Genomic DNA, 17,500 nt, shown 5'->3' with positions numbered 1-17,500 from the left:
ATGCCTCCATGCTTGCACCTTGCCTATTCAAATTCTTTCAGCTCTGTCTGTCAACACTACCTTTCCTTCTTGCTGGAAGTTTACTTACATTCAACCTGTTCCTAAAAAGGGTGACCGTTCTAATCCCTCAAACTACCATCCTATTGCTTTAATTTCCTGCCTATCTAAAGTTTTTGAATCTATCTTCAACAGGAAGATTCTTAAACATCTATCACTCCACAACCTTCTATCTGATCGCCAGTATGGGTTCCGTCAAGGCCGCTCTACTGGTGATCTTCTGGCTTTCCTTACTGAGTCTTGGTCATCCTCTTTTAGAGATTTTGGTGAAACTTTTGCTGTTGCCTTGGACATAATTATCAAAAGCTTTTGATAGAGTCTGGCACAAAGCTTTGATTTCCAAACTACCCTCCTACGGTTTCTATCCTTCTCTCTGTTTACTTCATCTCAAGTTTCCTTTTTGACCGTTCTATTGCTGCTGTGGTAGACGGTCACTGTTCTTCTCCTAAATCAATTAACAGTGGTGTTCCTCAGGGTTCTGTCCTGTCACCCACTCTCTTCTTATTATTCATTAATGATCTTCTAAACCAAACTTCTTGTCCTATCCACTCCTACGCTGAAGATACCACCCTGCACTTTTCCACGTCTTTTCATAGACGTCCAACCCTTCAGGAGGTAAACATATCACGCAGGGAAGCCACAGAACGCCTGACTTCTGATCTTTCTAAAATTTCTCATTGGGGCAGAACAAACTTGATATTGTTCAATGCCTCAAAAAATCAATTCCTCCATCTATCAACTCGACACAACCTTCCAGACAACTATCCCCTCTTCTTCAATGACACTCAACTGTCCCCCTCTTCTACATTGAACATCCTCGGTCTGTCCTTTACTTATAATCTGAACTGGAAACTTCACATCTCATCTCTAGCTAAAACAGCTTTTATGAAGTTAGGTGTTCTGAGACGTCTCCGCCAGTTTTTCTCACCCCCCCAGCTGCTAACTCTGTACAAGGGCCTTATCCGTCCATGTATGGAGTATGCTTCACATGTCTGAGGGGGGTTCCACTCATACTGCTTTTCTAGACAGGGTGGAATCAAAAGCTTTTCGTCTCATCAACTCCTCTCCTCTAACTGACTGTCTTCAGCTTCTCTCTCACCGCCGCAATGTTGCATATCTAGCTGTCTTCTACCGCTATTTTCATGCTAACTGCTCTTCTGATCTTGCTAACTGCATGCCTCCCCTCCTTCCGTGGCCTCGCTGCACAAGACTTTCTTCTTTCTCTCACCTCTATTCTGTCCACTTCTCTAACGCAAGAGTTAACTAGTATTCTCAATCATTCATCCCTTTCTCTGGTAAACTCTGGAACTCCCTGCCTGCTTCCGTATTTCCACCTTCCTATGACTTGAATTCCTTCAAGAGGGAGGTTTCAAGACACTTATTCATCATTTTTTGACCACTGCTTTGACCCCTGTATGGGACTGGCATTTCAGTGGGCATTTTTTTTATTACATTTTTGTTGCCCTTGGCCAGTGTCCTTCCTACATAAAAAAAAAAAAAGTAGTAGTAGTAGCAGTAGTAGTAGTAGTAGTAGTAGTAGTAGTAATGCTATTTTTCATATATTTAGTAATTTTTTTTTTCATATTATTATTTATATTTATATTTTTTGTTTTGTTTTGACATTCATACGAATGCTATAAAGGTGAAGCATAGAAATTTATTTGATTGATTAATTAATTTATATATCTATTTATTTTGATTTTTTAAATTAATTAATTTATTTATTTTTATTATTATTATTTTTTTTTTTTATGTCTCTATGATAAGCAAAGCATTATAGAATTTATGAAAGCACATATCCTCTAGAGTCTTGCCCTACAAAAGATTCTGTAAAGTAAAAAATAAAGGGAATAAGTGTCAGTGACGTTTGATGAATAGAGGAAGGCGTGGCAGAAATTACCATAAAACGTATATAAATGAAAATTTATCTTCCTCGTATTTTCCAACTTGCGTTTGCTTCTTGAAAATTTAACTGGGTGGGTCATATAGCAGACATATTGTTCTTTCCTCCATTGTAGTTTGTTTCCAGCAAGCCCCCTAAATAAAGTTTTTTTTTTTTTTTTTTTTTTTTTTAAAGAAATGAGGAATTACATTCTAACGCTGATCACTGAGCGGAGCGTAGACGAGCTGCTATCCTCAAGGACGTTACCTCTCTCTCTCTCTCTCTCTCTCTCTAAATAAGACTTTAAATAAAAAGAATATATATATATATATATATATATATATATATATATATATATATATATATATATATATATATATATATATATATATATATATATATATATATATATATATATATATATATATATATTAAAAGACAATGAATATCCTCTGGGGAAGGGGTGACAATCCTTATTTAACCCTTAATTTCAGTTGAATTTTGACAAGTCTACGTTAAAATGTTTCCATTTTTCTGCAGTGATAAAGAAACGTAGAGGGGTAGCTAATATATTTAATTGTTAATTGTATCTTTTTTTCTTTCTTTTTTTCATTTATTCTTTTATTAATTTTTCTTTTCATTGCTTAATTATGCATTATGCCGACACTGCAGGTTACAATTGCAGATATTGCAAGTATTTTTGACACAATACAAGTACATCCAGCTAAACTATTGCTACAGTATAGAGAGAGTATTTCGATTACATACCTTATTCTTCATCTTCTTTTCTTCTTTTTTTTTTTTAATAAATATAATAATAAATAAATAAGTAAATAGGTATTGTCAAATGAAATCGTCGAGATTACGCAGGGGTTTCGGGCAATACTTGGATGGGTGACTACACAAGCCTCATCTGTCTGAAAAAAAATAAATAAATAAAAAAAATAAGAATAAGAATAGGGAGAATGAACGAAAATTTTAAGTAATAAAGATAACAGTAAGAATTATTATAACAAGAATAAGAAAAATTACAATAAAGGAATATAAAAAAAAAGAAAGAAAGCATCCCATGTCTTTCTTCCTAATTGTCATAGAAGGGTGAATTCTTTTGTATATTTTCCAACATTTCCAATACAACGATATGAATGGGGGAAGAAAGAATAAGAATAATAGAAAGAAGGCCTCCCAACACCTAGTTCTCCGGTCTTGGCCAATTAGCTAACGGCGGGATCAGCGCAGTTAAGCAGGGGATCCGGGAAGAACTTGGATGGGTGACCACAAAAGCCTCATCTCTCTGAGAATAGAAAAAAATAGCAATAAGAATGAGGAGAATGAACGAAAAACGAAAATAATAAAATAACAATAACAACTATAATAAAAAAAAGAAGATTAAGAATAAAAAGAACAAAAATAAGGGAAAAAAGTAATAATATATCTCTCTTGCTAATTGTCGTAGAATTATGAATGAAGGGTTAATTTTAGTGCATATTTTCCAACATTTTCAGCACAACAATGCAACAACAATACAGGAAAGAATAAGAATAAGAGAAATAAGCCCTCCCAACACCTTGTTCTCCGCTCTTGACCAATCAGCTGACGGCGGGATCAGCAAGGTTAAGCAGGGGGTCCGGGCAGAACTTGGATGGGTGACCGCACAAGCCTCATCTCTCTAAAAGTAGGATAAATAAGAATAAGATAAGGAAGAATAATAAAAAAAAATGAAAATAATAAAGATAACAATATTAATTATGACAAGAATAAGAAAAAAATAGAATAAAAAGAATGAAAAAAATAAGAATATCACAACTTTCTTGCTAATTGTCTTAGAATTTTAAATGACATGTCAGTTCTGCTGTATATTTTCCAAGATTTGTTATGAATGAGGGAAGAAAGAATAAGAATAAGAATAAGAATAAGAACAAAATGAATTAGACTAACAATAATGATCACATCTTTCATGCGGTGACTGCGTGGGCGATGAGCCTCACTGGACGTTTCTGACCAATCACAAGGCAGGGTTGGAGTCGTCGGGCCCACCCGATTCATATATAAAGGGATTTTGTGGGAAGCACACTGTTTTTAAAAAACAAGCACAACCACACACCTATCTACGGAGATCTTTGCACCCTTCGTACACACATAACAAATAGCCTACAGGAAGATCACAGCGCTCACTGGAGGAATCTAGTCTCCCATATGGACAGAACCCGCTGCAGTAATCCTACACAGTTCTGGCACATGGTGTACAGGCTGAGGGGATGCCAGCGGGAAAGATTCGAGTACCTCCTAGTGAACGGGGATCGCATCACAAACCCAGAACAAGTCACCAGCATCTTCAAGACACACTGGCACAATACTTTCCAACCACACCCTCTCCCACTCCACGAGCCCAGTATTGCCCACATAAACAACATCATCGATCGTGCACGCCACAACCTAGCAAACACGATTCCACATAACACTATACAAAAAATACGCCTCAACCCCCAACACCCTCTCACCACACCTATTGAGGAGGATGATGTCGCCAGGTTGCTCAGGCATACTCCGCGGCGAGCCCCTGGCCCCTCAGGAGTCACCTGGCCCATGGTGCGGAACCTTCCCCAAGAAACTATATCCAGCCTGACGGAGATTTTCAACGCCTGCCTTGCCTCTGGATACTTTCCTAAGGCATTCAAAATTTCAAACATCACCCTCATTGCTAAGCCCGGAAAAAACTCCCACTTACCAGAAAACTATCGCCCCATTAGCCTCCTTGAAATTCTCGGAAAAACCTTTGAACGCCTCATCAATTTAAGATTGAGAGCGTTCCTCGAAGGTAACGAGCTGCTGGCACCACAGCAGTTCGGCTTCCGGAGGAACGCCTCAACCGAGGACGCTCTAAACAGCATAGTTGCATACTTAAATTTCAATAAGCCCTATTTCAGAGCAGCCCTTGTAACAAAAGATGTCAAAAAAGCATTTGACACTGTTTGGCACGCAGGCTTAAAACACAAAATTTGCAACAACTTCAACCTTCCCCCCCTAACGCAACGCATACTATGTAGTTTTCTGGTAGAGAGACGGACAAGAATCTGTCATCAGGGCACCTTTTCAACATCCTTTTCCCCTCAGGCTGGAGTCCCACAAGGCTCTGTACTGTCCCCCACCCTTTTCAACATGTATACAGCTGACATGCCCCCTCCAGTTCATAATGATTCATTAACCATTCAATACGCGGACGATGTAACGCAATTGGCTCGAGCCAGGTCGTTAGATCTCCTCACAGACAAAATTCAACGGGAACTGACGGCGACTAGCCTATGGGAGATGAAATGGCGAATCCTCTCCCATCCCGAAAAATCTAAAGTCACCTACTTTAACATAAAAAAAAGTCAGCCTCGCCAAATCTCATTGAACAACATTGTTCCACACCCCAACCCAATCCCCATCAGTAACAACAACAAAGTGCTTGGCCTCACCATCGACAAGCACCTCAAATTCAACATACATATAAACCAAAAAGCTGCTTTAGCCGCCGTGGCCTTGAGCAACCTCGAAAGATTTCGCGACAGCAACACGAAAACAAAACTACACCTCTTCAAAGCTTTTATTCTCCCCCTTTTAACCTATTGCCCTCTTGCACTCTCTCTTTCCGCTCCCACTAACCTCTCAAAACTTCAGAGGGTCCAGAATCGAGCAATTCGTTTCGCCCTTGGAACGAAATGGTTCGACTTTCGGTCCTCTCTCTCTACTCATGAGGAGTCCAACATCCCTCCTGTTAACATAACACACTACAACAGACTCAACAAACAGCTAACCTCATTTTCTGACAGACACACAAACACATACAATTTCATAACCAACCTTCCCCCAGCTTTCCGTCACCTCCCACACTGCAACCTCCTTGACCCTCCCACTGTGCCTCCTGACCCCATTTTCTAAATAACGGACTCCTTCACTCTCTCTTTCACTCTCTCTCTCTCTCTCTCTCTCTCTCTCTCTCTCTCTCTCTCTCTCTCTCTCTCTCTCTCTCTCTCTCTCTCTCTCTCTCTTTCTCTCTCTTTCTCTAATCTTCTCTACTACTCAAGGTGTCTGAGTGGAATCATCGTCGCACTCTCGTTCACGTGGGGCGAGCCCGTGTGCCTACACCTAGTGGTTTTTTCATATTTTTTGTCTTATGGCTTTGTATTCATCTTTTGTTTATTTTATGCATTATCTTTCTGTCTCGCAGCCTAGGTCCCAAGGAGGCACCGGACCGCTCCCGGGAAAAAGATGCGACAAAACACACCACCATTAACATTCCATGCCTCTGACCGAAGGAGTGGGCTCGCGTGCCAACACCTAGTGGTTTTTTTATATATTTTGTCTTATGGTTTTTTATTCATATTTTTGTGTTTTTTTTATGCATTATTTTTCCGTCTCGCAGCCTAGGTTCTCAAAGGGACACCAGACCACTTTCAGATGAAAGAGGATAGCACGAACCGCACTTCTCCCACTGACGCCACGGCAATGGGGCCCCCGGCCGTTGGCATGACGTTCCGGTAGTGGTACCCCCCGTGGCAGTTATGGAGCGGCCAGCACTGATGGTGGGGACGGCAACCACACTATTCAGTGGAAGCCACTTCACCCCCCCCCACAGAGGTAGTTTGGTGCGGCCAGAGCTGGGTAGTAAGGTAGTCAAGAGATGGTGGGGCGGGGCCCTGGAAGCATCCATGCAGGAATCTCCATTCACCCCCCACCACCGGCGACTTACCGCGTGCAAGCAGATGGTATTAGATTTGACCCCTCGTTGCGGTGAGGGAGCCTTTTCGAGCCTCTGTCATTGCACATCCTACAATCACGTCAATCATTATCACAAACCATCCTCACCCTCCCCATGCACATAATACCACGACATTTTTTATATTCTCTCTTTTTTTTTTTTTTTTTTTTTTTTTAGCAGGTTGGCCTTTTTGCAGGACAAGTCACAGGACACGAGATGAAAGGACCGACACCGCTTTTTCACCCACCACATTACATCACACAATAAATATCCCGCCCATCACCAAATCACTCTACTACTATCCGTGGTTCGGAACCCACGTAAAACTGTAGGTCCCTCCGCTATACGGATGTACTTCTTCCTCTGTCCTTCTTTGAACCAATAAAAAACACAAAAAAAACCCTTTTTTACTCTGACTGTCCTTCACTCCTCTTTCACATCCTGATAATGCAGGCTCTGGATAGTCTGGCCCCTAACTTGTGCGTGGTTTGGCCTGGTGTTTTGGGTGCGTGGGCGGCGTCCGTTGCCGTGGCTGTTTTGGGCTTGGCTTGCTCGGTTGGTGGCGGACTCTCCTGCTTTCCCCGATAAGGACCTTGTCTCCCTTGCCATCTTAGAATGAATATAACACGCTAAAAAAAAAAAAAAAAAAAAAAAAAAAAAAAAAAAAAAAAAAAGATGTCCTTCCTAATTCAAATTGCGCCTGGGTTAAGCCCCAGTGACTATTTCTCCTCCTACAATTCCCTTCTTATCACCCCCCTATTCTTCCCACTATCCCCACTTCTCCCTCCCCATCTTTTCTCTCTTTGTTATGTTATGTTATGTTATAAGCGCGGGCAGACTCAGCTGAGTGTTCGTTGTGAGTTGTTGTTACCACAACTATGGCACGTACCAAGCAAACGGCTCGCAAGTCCACTGGTGGCAAGGCGCCCCGCAAGCAGCTTGCTACAAAGGCAGCTCGCAAGTCTGCTCCAGCCACTGGAGGTGTCAAGAAACCCCACCGTTACAGGCCTGGAACCGTTGCTCTCCGTGAGATCCGCCGTTATCAGAAGAGCACTGAGCTGCTTATCAGGAAACTGCCTTTCCAGCGCCTGGTGCGTGAAATTGCTCAGGATTTCAAGACTGACCTCCGCTTCCAGTCCTCTGCTGTCATGGCTCTCCAGGAAGCTTCCGAGGCTTACCTCGTGGGTCTGTTTGAGGATACCAACCTGTGCGCCATCCATGCCAAGCGCGTGACTATCATGCCAAAGGACATCCAACTGGCTCGTCGCATCCGTGGCGAGCGTGCCTAAGAAGTCATCCACGAATGATCTTCATAACAGCAATATCTAGGCCCTTTTTAGGGCCAAACATCTCTTTCATTAAAGAATTTTCATAGACAATCTGTTTGGTTTTGTGGAAGAAAATATTTATTTTCCATCTTTCAGTATCAGGTATCGACTTTCAACTCAATATCCTTCCCCCCTTTTTTTTTTTTTATATTATTATTATTATTCCCTCTTCCATGGCCATATCTCTTTCACTTGGGAGAATTTTTATCTTTCTTTATCTCTATTTTTTTTTTATCTTTTCTTTATCTCCACAGAATAATAATCACGATAATAATAAGCATAATAATAATAATAATAATAATAATAATAATAATAATAATGATACAATAATTATTATAATAATAATCATAATAAAAACAACAATATTAATATTATTAATAATGATAATAATAATAATAATAATAATAATAATAATAATAATAATAATAATAAAAATAATAATAATAATAATATTAATAATAATAACAATAATTATAATAATAATGCATTTGTCTATATCGTATCTTTTTTCCTTTTCAAGTGTGGCTCCAATGGAGCCGGGTATTATTTTATACTGGCAGCAGTATACTGGCCGCCTGTTTACTTTGAGGAGGTATACTTGGTAACAGCCTTGGTGCCTTCAGAAACAGCGTGTTTTGCCAGTTCACCAGGCAGAAGAAGACGGACAGCGGTCTGGATTTCCCGGCTGGTGATGGTGGAGCGCTTGTTATAGTGTGCCAGGCGGGATGCCTCGGCAGCGATGCGCTCGAAAATGTCATTCACGAACGAGTTCATGATTGACATGGCCTTGGAGGACACGCCAGTGTCTGGGTGGACTTGCTTGAGCACCTTGTAGATGTAGATGGAGTAGCTCTCCTTCCTCCTGCGCTTCTTCTTCTTGTCGCCCTTGGCAATGGCCTTCTGTGCCTTGCCAGCTTTCTTGGCAGCCTTTCCTGATGCTTTGGGAGGCATAGTGTCGCCGTACTGCTGTGAGAACGAGTGTGCGTTTTCTCAGTTGAAAAGTGGTATATATATTAGCGTGCCTACTCAGGATCAGGAGTCGCCACCTCAGCGAGCGTCCTGATTGGTCCAGACGCGCTCTGGGCCGATCTGATCTCGCGTATATATAGCCGTTTTTCCCAAAATTCACTACTTGCTCGCAGAGCTACCGACGAGGTTAGAGTACTCGCGCTCCTCATTTATCACCAACAACAACAACTACTACTACTACTACTACTACCACAACATCCATTATCATGTCTGGACGCGGCAAGGGAGGAAAGGTGAAGGGAAAGTCAAAGTCCCGTTCCAGTCGTGCTGGACTCCAGTTCCCGGTCGGCAGGATTCATCGCCTTCTAAGGAAAGGCAACTACGCCGAGCGCGTGGGTGCTGGTGCCCCCGTGTACCTTGCGGCAGTTATGGAGTACCTGGCTGCTGAAGTCCTTGAGCTTGCCGGCAATGCCGCCCGTGACAACAAGAAGACTCGCATCATCCCACGTCACCTGCAGCTGGCCATCCGCAACGACGAGGAACTTAACAAGCTCCTCTCCGGAGTCACCATTGCACAGGGTGGCGTGCTGCCCAACATTCAGGCCGTGCTCCTTCCCAAGAAGACTGAGAAGAAGTAAATAAAGGGCCTCCCTCCCCTTCAGCCAATATCACCATCAATCCGGCTCCTCTTCGGAGCCACACGTTCAAACATCTAGAGAGTTGTGTAGACTATACTGGTATATCAATAATAAGCAAGTAGTGTATTTATTTTCGAGTTAGTTATTTGTTATTATTATTATTATTATTTAGTCAGGCACGCAAGTGACCGAGAATAAATATGTATACTATATTTCTACTAATGTACCTGCTGTGTGTCACAGTGGAGAGTTGATTAGATGTGTTGCCTATTGTGATATGTTGAGCGTCTTTTTCATCTCAATGTATATTTTGTTTTATGAGAAACTGAGAACGATGAGGGGCGTGATCATTGAAATAAGTCAATGATAATAATAATAATAATAATAATAATAATAATAATAATAATAATAATGATAATAATAATAATAATAATAATAATAATAATAATGATAATAATAATAATACTTGGAGAAGACCTGATGAAGTGAGAAAGATGGTTATAATTAATAATGGTTTCTTTTCTTAGCTCAGATAGTGATAGTGAACATGGTTATGAGAAAGTAGTAGTAATAATAGTAGTCTATGGTCCTTCTTTCTTTTCATGTTTGTGGACCTTAAAAAGGTCCGGGAGATGATGTTATTCAATGATGATAATGCAAGCTGAATAGCTGGCACCATCTCAATAATGGAGCGATTTAACCACCAAATCCGTACAGGGTACGGCCCTGACGCTTGAGGGCGTAGACAACGTCTATGGCAGTAACGGTCTTACGCTTGGCGTGCTCGGTATAGGTGACAGCATCCCTGATAACGTTCTCAAGGAACACCTTGAGCACCCCACGAGTCTCCTCGTAGATGAGACCAGAGATGCGCTTGACGCCACCTCGGCGAGCTAGACGACGGATAGCAGGCTTGGTGATTCCCTGGATGTTATCACGCAGAACCTTACGGTGACGCTTGGCGCCTCCCTTTCCAAGACCCTTGCCTCCCTTGCCGCGGCCAGTCATGGTGATGAGAGCTGCTAGTACGACGTCCGAACGGTCTAACAGGAAGCTCACGAATGTGCCTCAAAATAACATAACATAACATAACAAAGAGAGAAAAGATGGGGAGGGAGAAGTGGGGATAGTGGGAAGAATAGGGGGGTGATAAGAAGGGAATTGTAGGAGGAGAAATAGTCACTGGGGCTTGACCCAGGCGCAATTTGAATTAGGAGGGACATCTTTTTTTTATGTTTTTTATTTATTTATTTTTTTTTTTTAACGTGTTATATTCATTCTAAGATGGCCAGGAAGACAAGGGCTTTATCGGGGAAAGCAGGAGAGTCCTCCACCAACCGAGCAAGCCAAGCCCAACACAGCCACAGCCACGGACGCCGCCCACGCACCCAAATCCCCGGGCCAAACCACGCACAAGTTAGGGGCCAGACTATCCAGAGCCTGCATTATCAGGTTGTGAAAGAGGAGTGAAGGACAGTCAGAGTAAAAAGGGTTTTTTTGTGCTTTTTATTGGTTCAAAGAAGGACAGAGGAAGAATTGCATCCGTATAGCGGAGGGACCTACAGTTTTACGTGGGTTCCGAACCACGGATAGTAGTAGAGTGATTTGGTGATGGCCGGGATATTTATTGTATGATGTAATGTGGTGGGTGAAAAAAGCGGTGTTGGTCCTTTTTTCTTGTGTCCTGTGACTCGTCCTGCAAAAAGGCCACCCTGCTAAAAAAAAAAAAAAAAAAAAAAAAAAAAAAAAAAAAAAAAAAAAAAAAAATATATATATAAATATATATATATATATATATACATATATATATATATACATATACATATACATACATACATACACATATACATACATATACATATATATATATATATATATATACATATATACACATACATACATATACACACATACACACATATACACATATACATATATATAAATATAATATAAAAAATGTCGTGGTGTTATATGCATGGGGAGGGAGAGGATGGTTTGTGATAATGATTGACGTGATGGTAGGATGTGCAATGACAGAGGCTCGAAAAGGCTCCCTCACCGCAACGAGGGGTCAAATCTAATACCATCTGCCTGCACGCGGTAAGTCGCTGGTGGCGGGGGGTGAATGGGGATTCCTGCATGGATGCTTCCAGGGCCCCGCCCCACCATCTCTTGACTACCTTCCTGCCCAGCCCTTGCCGCACCCAACTACCTCTGTGTGGGGGGTGAAGTGGCTTCCACTGAATGGTGTGGTTACCGTCCCCATCATCAGTACTGGCCGCTCCTTAACTACCTCGGGGGGTACCGCTACCGGAACGTCATGCCGACGGCCGGGGGCCCCATTGCCGTGACGTCAGTGGGAGGAGTGCGGTTCGTGCTATCCCCGTCTCTCTGGAAGTGGTCCGGTGCCCTCTTGAAACCTAGGCTGCGAGGCAGGAAAATAATGTATAAAAAACAAAAATATGAATACAAAGCCATAAGACAAAAAATATGAAAAAACCACTAGGTGTTGGCACACGACCCCACTCCCTCGGTCAGAGGCATGGTATGTTAATGGCGGTGTTTTTTTGTCTAGTCCCTTTCCCAGGAGCGGTCCGGTGCCACCTTAAAACCTAGGCTGCGAGACAGAAAAATAATGCATAAAAACAAAAATATGAATACAAAACCATAAGACAAAAAATATGAAAAAACCACTAGGTGTTGGCACGCGGGCCCGCCCACGTGAACGAGAGAACGACGATGATGCCACTCAGACACCATGAGTGGTACAGAAAAAGGAGATAGTGAAGGGAAGAAAGGAGGAGTCCATTATTAGAAGACAGGTTCAGGAGGCACAGTGGGAGGATCAAGGAGATTGCAGTGCGGCAAGTGACGGAAAGCTGGGGGGAGGTTGGTAATGAAATTGTATGTGATTGTGTGTCTGTCGGAGAAGGAGCTTAGTTGTTTTTCGATTCTATTGTGGAGTGTTATGTTAAGAGGGGGGATGTTGGACTCCTCGTGAATGGAGAGAGAGGTTCTGAAGTCGAACCATTTCGTCCCAAGAGCGAAACGAATTGCTCGGTTTTGAACCTTCTGAAGTTTAGAGAGGTTGGAGGGAGCAGAGAGAGAGAGGGCAAGAGGGCAGTAGGTTAAGAGAGGGAGAATGAAAGCTTTGTAGAGGTGAAGTTTTGTTTTTGTGCTGCTGTCGCGAAATCTTTCCAGGTTGCTCAAGGCCTTGGCGGCTATGGTTGCTTTTTGTTTTATATGTATATTGAAGTTGAGGTGCTTATCTATGGTGAGGCCAAGCACTTTGTTGTTGTTACTGATGGGGATTGGGGTGGGGATTGGATCAATTCTGTTTAGTGAGATTTGGCGGGGCTGACTTCTTTTAATGTTGAAATAAGTGACTTTTGATTTTTCGGGATGGGAGAGAATTCGCCATTTCATCTCCCACAGGCCAGTCGCCATCAGTTCCCATTGAATTTTGTCGGTTAGGAGATCTAACGACCTGGCACGGGCCAATTGCGTTACATCGTCCGCGTATTGAATAGTTAGTGAGTCATTGTGGGCTGGGAGGGGTAGGTCAGCTGTGTACATGTTAAAAAGGGTTGGGGAGAGTACGGAGCCTTGTGGGACTCCAGCCTGAGGGGTAAAAAATGACGAAAAGGTGCCCTGGTGGCGGATTCTTGTCTGTCTCTCATCCAGAAAACTACACAAGATGCGTTGTGTTAGATAAGGGAGATTGAAGTTATTACAAATTTTATATTTTAAACCGGTGTGCCAAACGGTGTCAAAAGCTTTTTTGACATCTTTTGTCACGAGTGCTGTCTTGTAATATGGCTTGTTGAAATTTAGGTAGGCTACTATGCTGTTAAGGGCGTCCTCAGTTGAGGCGTTCCTCCGGAAACCGAACTGCTGTGGTGCCAGCAATCCGTTATCTTCGAGGAACGCTCTCAATCTTAAATTGATTAGACGCTCAAAAGTTTTTCCAAGAATTTCAAGTAGGCTTATGGGGCGATAGTTTTCTGGTAAGTGAGAGTTTTTTCCGGGCTTGGCAATTAGGGTGATGTTTGAAATTTTGAAAGCCTTTGGGAAGTATCCAGAGGCGAGGCAAGCATTGAATATTTTTGTCAGGCTGGATATGATTTCTGGAGGAAGGCTCCGCACCATTGGCCAGGTGACTCCTGAGGGGCCGGGGGCTCGCCGCGGAGTGTGCCTGAGCAACCTGGCGACATCTTCCTCCTCAATGGGTGTGATGAGAGGGTGTTGTGGGTCTAGTCGTGTTAAGTGTATAATGTTATGTGGTAGTGTGTTTGCTAGGTTTTGGCGCACAATATCGGTGATATGGTGTATGTGGGCAATACTGGGCTCATGAAGAGGGAGAGGGTGTGGTTGGAAGGAGTTACGCCAGTGTGTCTGGAAGGTGTTGGTGACCTGGTCTGGGTTGGTGACTCGATCACCGTTCACTAGGAGGTACTCGAATCTTTCCCGCTGGCTTCCCTTTAGCTTGTGCACCATGTGCCAGAACTGAGTAGGGTTTCTACAGCGAGCTCCGTCCATACGGGAGACTAGAGTCCTCCAGTGAGCGCTGTGATCATCCTGTAGGCTATTTAGTATGTGTGTGCGAAGGGTGCATAGGTCTCTGTAGATGGGAATGAGGCTGTTCATGTTTTTTAAAAAGCGTGTTCTGTAGCACACTAGTAGTCGTTGTGTTTTTATGGAGGGTCTGAAGTCTATGTGAATTGTGTGTTGTTTCTTTGGGGTGTGTCTGTTGGCTGATGTCAGGATGTCACTGTGTAGTTTCGCTAGGGCGCTGTCTATTTCTGTATATGGTTGGCCTTCGAGCTGTGTTGGTCGGTGTAGATCTGTAAGTGTTTCCCTGAATCCCTCCCAATCGGCGGAGCGGTAGTCGGGGACAGGTGGGGATGGGATAGATATGGGGTTGGAGGATATTTTTAGGATTATGGGAACGTGGTCTGAACCACAGAGGGGTCCTTGGGAGATGTGGTGGTGGAAAGGTAGGGACTGCCGATTGGAGAGAATGAGATCCGGCCTGCCATTCCCATTGTGGGTATAGCAGGTAGGAAAGTCAGGACCAAGGAAACGGAGGCGTTTTAGTTGTGTGAGTTGCAGAAGTTCGTGTCCGTGTTGGTTGTTCTTGTTATGTCGAAATGCTGTGTGACTGGCATTAAGGTCTGCCAGTATGTAGACTGGTAGGTTTGTGTGGTTGAAGAGATTGTTGAGGCTGGTGAGAGGGAGCCCAGTATCCGGTCTGCTGTACGTTGTGGCGATTAGAAATTGCCCGTGTTGTGTTTCGATCTTGGTGGCCAGGAAGTGAGCTGAAGGCCAGTCGGTTATGTGGATGTGTTTGATGGTACATTTTACCATGATAGCTACGCCATCATGGCGCGTACCTGTTGTGTAGCGTGTGTTGTATCCGTAAAGTTTGATGGGTTTAAGAGGTGTGCCTGTGTGGTTGAGAAGGACGATGTCTGGATCGATAGATCGAATTGCTTCTGAGATAAGGTGTCTGTTATTCCAGAAACCGCGACAGTTTAGTTGTACTACTGTGATCATTGTTGAGTGTGTTAGGTGTTTTTCCTACCCCTTAATGCGGTTCGTGTAGATGGGGGTGAAGGTTGGGGTTGGTTTGTGAGCAGGCGTTTTGTGTCAGTCTTTTTTGTGGTGTTGTTGGTTGTGTTGGTAGAAGTAATGGCACTGGTAATGGTAGTGGTAGGAGTGGATTGTGTTGGAGGGGACTTCTGGGGCTGCGATTCACCAGAAGCTGGGTCTTCTTCGGAGCCCATGTCCCTAGGTGAGAGGGAACTGGTGTCGTTGGGTGTGGTAAGTTCGGGTTGCTGAAGTGGGGGTGTTGGAGTGTGTATCTCTTCGTTTTGTTGGAAATGTTGTTTAAAGTGTTGTTGGTTGGTTTGTTGGAAGTTTGGTGGAAGCTTTATTGTGGGGCAACCGTTATATTCAAGCAGGGAATTCATGGTTTCAGCTTGCTTTTTTAAGTCGCCAAAAGAGGTCTGAATTGAATATTTTATGATAATTTCTGCAAGCAGAAGTTTCTCTGAGTTTGTGTTTGTGTTAGAAGTAGTTTGTGTGGAAGTATTGGGTGTGGTGGCTTGTGCATAGGTAGTTGTAATTGGGGTAGGTTTTGGAGAGTTTTGTTGTTGCTGACTCTCACGTTTTATGGGACATTTAAAGGAGACCGCTGTGTGTTCCCCTTCACAGTTTATGCATTTTAAGGTGGATGATTGGCAGTTCTTGTAGTCGTGGCCCTTAGCTGCACACTTAGAGCAGATCTGTTCAGTGTCTTTGCACTGGTTAGTGCGGTGGCTGAATTTATAGCATTTGTAACACTGTGTAACCGGTCTGTATTCTTCAATATTAATGTTATAAGAAGGTACTATTTGCGAAAATATTTTGATGCCTTTATTTTTGATGAGGTCGGCCTGTTGTTTCGACCGGAGACGTATTTTAATCATGTGAGCTTTTGGGATTGCGTGTATTTCTTCAATTTGGGTTTCGTTTCTAGCTTCAATCTCCATTCGGAGATCGTCGTTAGTTTTTTTCAGTAAATAGTCGTCCACACGGCGGGCAAGGATGGTCCTGGCGGATATTTCCTCTGGAGACTCAACAAGCTCGAAACCTAGGAGTTTTAAGTTTTCGTTTGCCTGGTGAGTGGTGTGTCTTTCGCGATCAGCCTCACTGGCTAGACCAACGATAATGTAAGGGCCAGATTTAAAGCATTTTGTGTGGGGAACCTGGGTCCTGGTAAAAAAGGCATTGCTGAGGTCGGCAGGGATGTTGGCAGTTTTAATCCGGTACCTTATTGTCCGGTCAGGGGGGCGTGGGGCGGCCATCTTATCATAGGGCCGGGCCCTATGATGCTGCAGCCCTGTAGGAGAGAATCTGTGGTGGAAAAGTGTTATTAGGCGTGAGTGGCGCTACAGCCTTTTGGCGCTACAGCCTTTAGGGTGCTACAACCACGAGTGGCCTATAAACAACCTATTGTTGTTTCCTGTCGCCCTAGAACCTATATCCCGAGGGGGATCCTAGATGGAGAGAGGAGACCCTGAATATCTAGCCCGCCTCAAACTTTTTCTCGCGCGGTATATATAAAGCCAGAGCGGTCGTGCGTGTAGTAAATTACTATTTTCCCTGTTTTTCTCATTTAAATTAACATTATCGGGTCATATGCATAGGTCTTCTGTTTCAGTGTTGACCCTGCAACTGCACACTTATGACTAAATTCACATAGACAAGCACAAATGTGAATTAAACTCAATATAAAGGTGGAGGGGTTGCAAGATTTTCCGGCGCGCTAAGGCATGCCGAGATAATATACCTTCTCCCCTGACTCTTTTCTTGTAGGCATGCTCAAGATTCATTCAGTATCAAGTAATGTTTCAACTGAATTCATAATAACTGAATTCATTCTAATTTTCAGAAACTATCTTCCATTTGGTAGCATAACCAGTTTCCCCTCTTCTAGTTGGAAGAGAAAAACAAATATATTTATTAACACTAACTCCTTGCTCTTCCAGTATGGTTTATGTATATATATATATATATATATATATATATATATATATATATATATATATATATATATATATATATATATATATATATATATATATATATATATATATATATATATATATATATATATATATATATATATATATATATATATATATATATATATATATATATATATATATATATATATATATATATATATATAATTTTAACTATACTATGAAAAGCGTTGCTTTCATAACTAAGCAAGAGAACATCATCTTCAAATATTCGATAAGTCAAGCTCATCAGAGCCAATGACCACACCACGTTGAATACACCGCTTCTCGTCTGATCAGCGAAGTTAAGCAAT

The 17,500-nt window shown here is 42.5% G+C and overlaps 2 protein-coding genes and 1 non-coding gene across 3 annotated transcripts in view; 2 read left to right on the top strand and 1 right to left on the bottom strand.

The window, feature by feature from the left end:
• The first annotated feature begins 6,422 nt into the window (after positions 1 to 6,422).
• On the top strand, positions 6,423 to 8,075 carry LOC135114305 (histone H3). Its single transcript, XM_064030214.1, has one exon. It carries the CDS (start codon positions 7,562 to 7,564, stop codon positions 7,970 to 7,972), a length of 411 nt encoding a protein of 136 aa, XP_063886284.1. The 5' UTR covers positions 6,423 to 7,561; the 3' UTR covers positions 7,973 to 8,075.
• A 2,177-nt stretch (positions 8,076 to 10,252) lies between these two features.
• Positions 10,253 to 11,377, bottom strand: LOC135114309 (histone H4-like). The gene has a single exon (XM_064030217.1). The coding sequence runs from the start codon at positions 10,624 to 10,626 to the stop codon at positions 10,315 to 10,317; it is 312 nt and encodes a 103-aa protein (XP_063886287.1). The 5' UTR covers positions 10,627 to 11,377; the 3' UTR covers positions 10,253 to 10,314.
• Positions 11,378 to 17,440: 6,063 nt separating this feature from the next.
• LOC135114605 (5S ribosomal RNA) overlaps positions 17,441 to 17,500 on the top strand; it is a 119-nt gene continuing 59 nt past the window's right edge. The window contains exon 1 of the ribosomal RNA XR_010275578.1: positions 17,441 to 17,500. This exon is cut by the window's right edge and continues 59 nt beyond it. This is a non-coding gene — a ribosomal RNA (5S ribosomal RNA).

Source organism: Scylla paramamosain, chromosome 27 (genome assembly GCF_035594125.1).
Source record: "Scylla paramamosain isolate STU-SP2022 chromosome 27, ASM3559412v1, whole genome shotgun sequence".
Classification (NCBI taxonomy): domain Eukaryota; kingdom Metazoa; phylum Arthropoda; class Malacostraca; order Decapoda; family Portunidae; genus Scylla; species Scylla paramamosain.
Note: the sequence above shows the minus strand (reverse complement) of the source record. Positions and strands in the feature narration are given on the sequence as shown.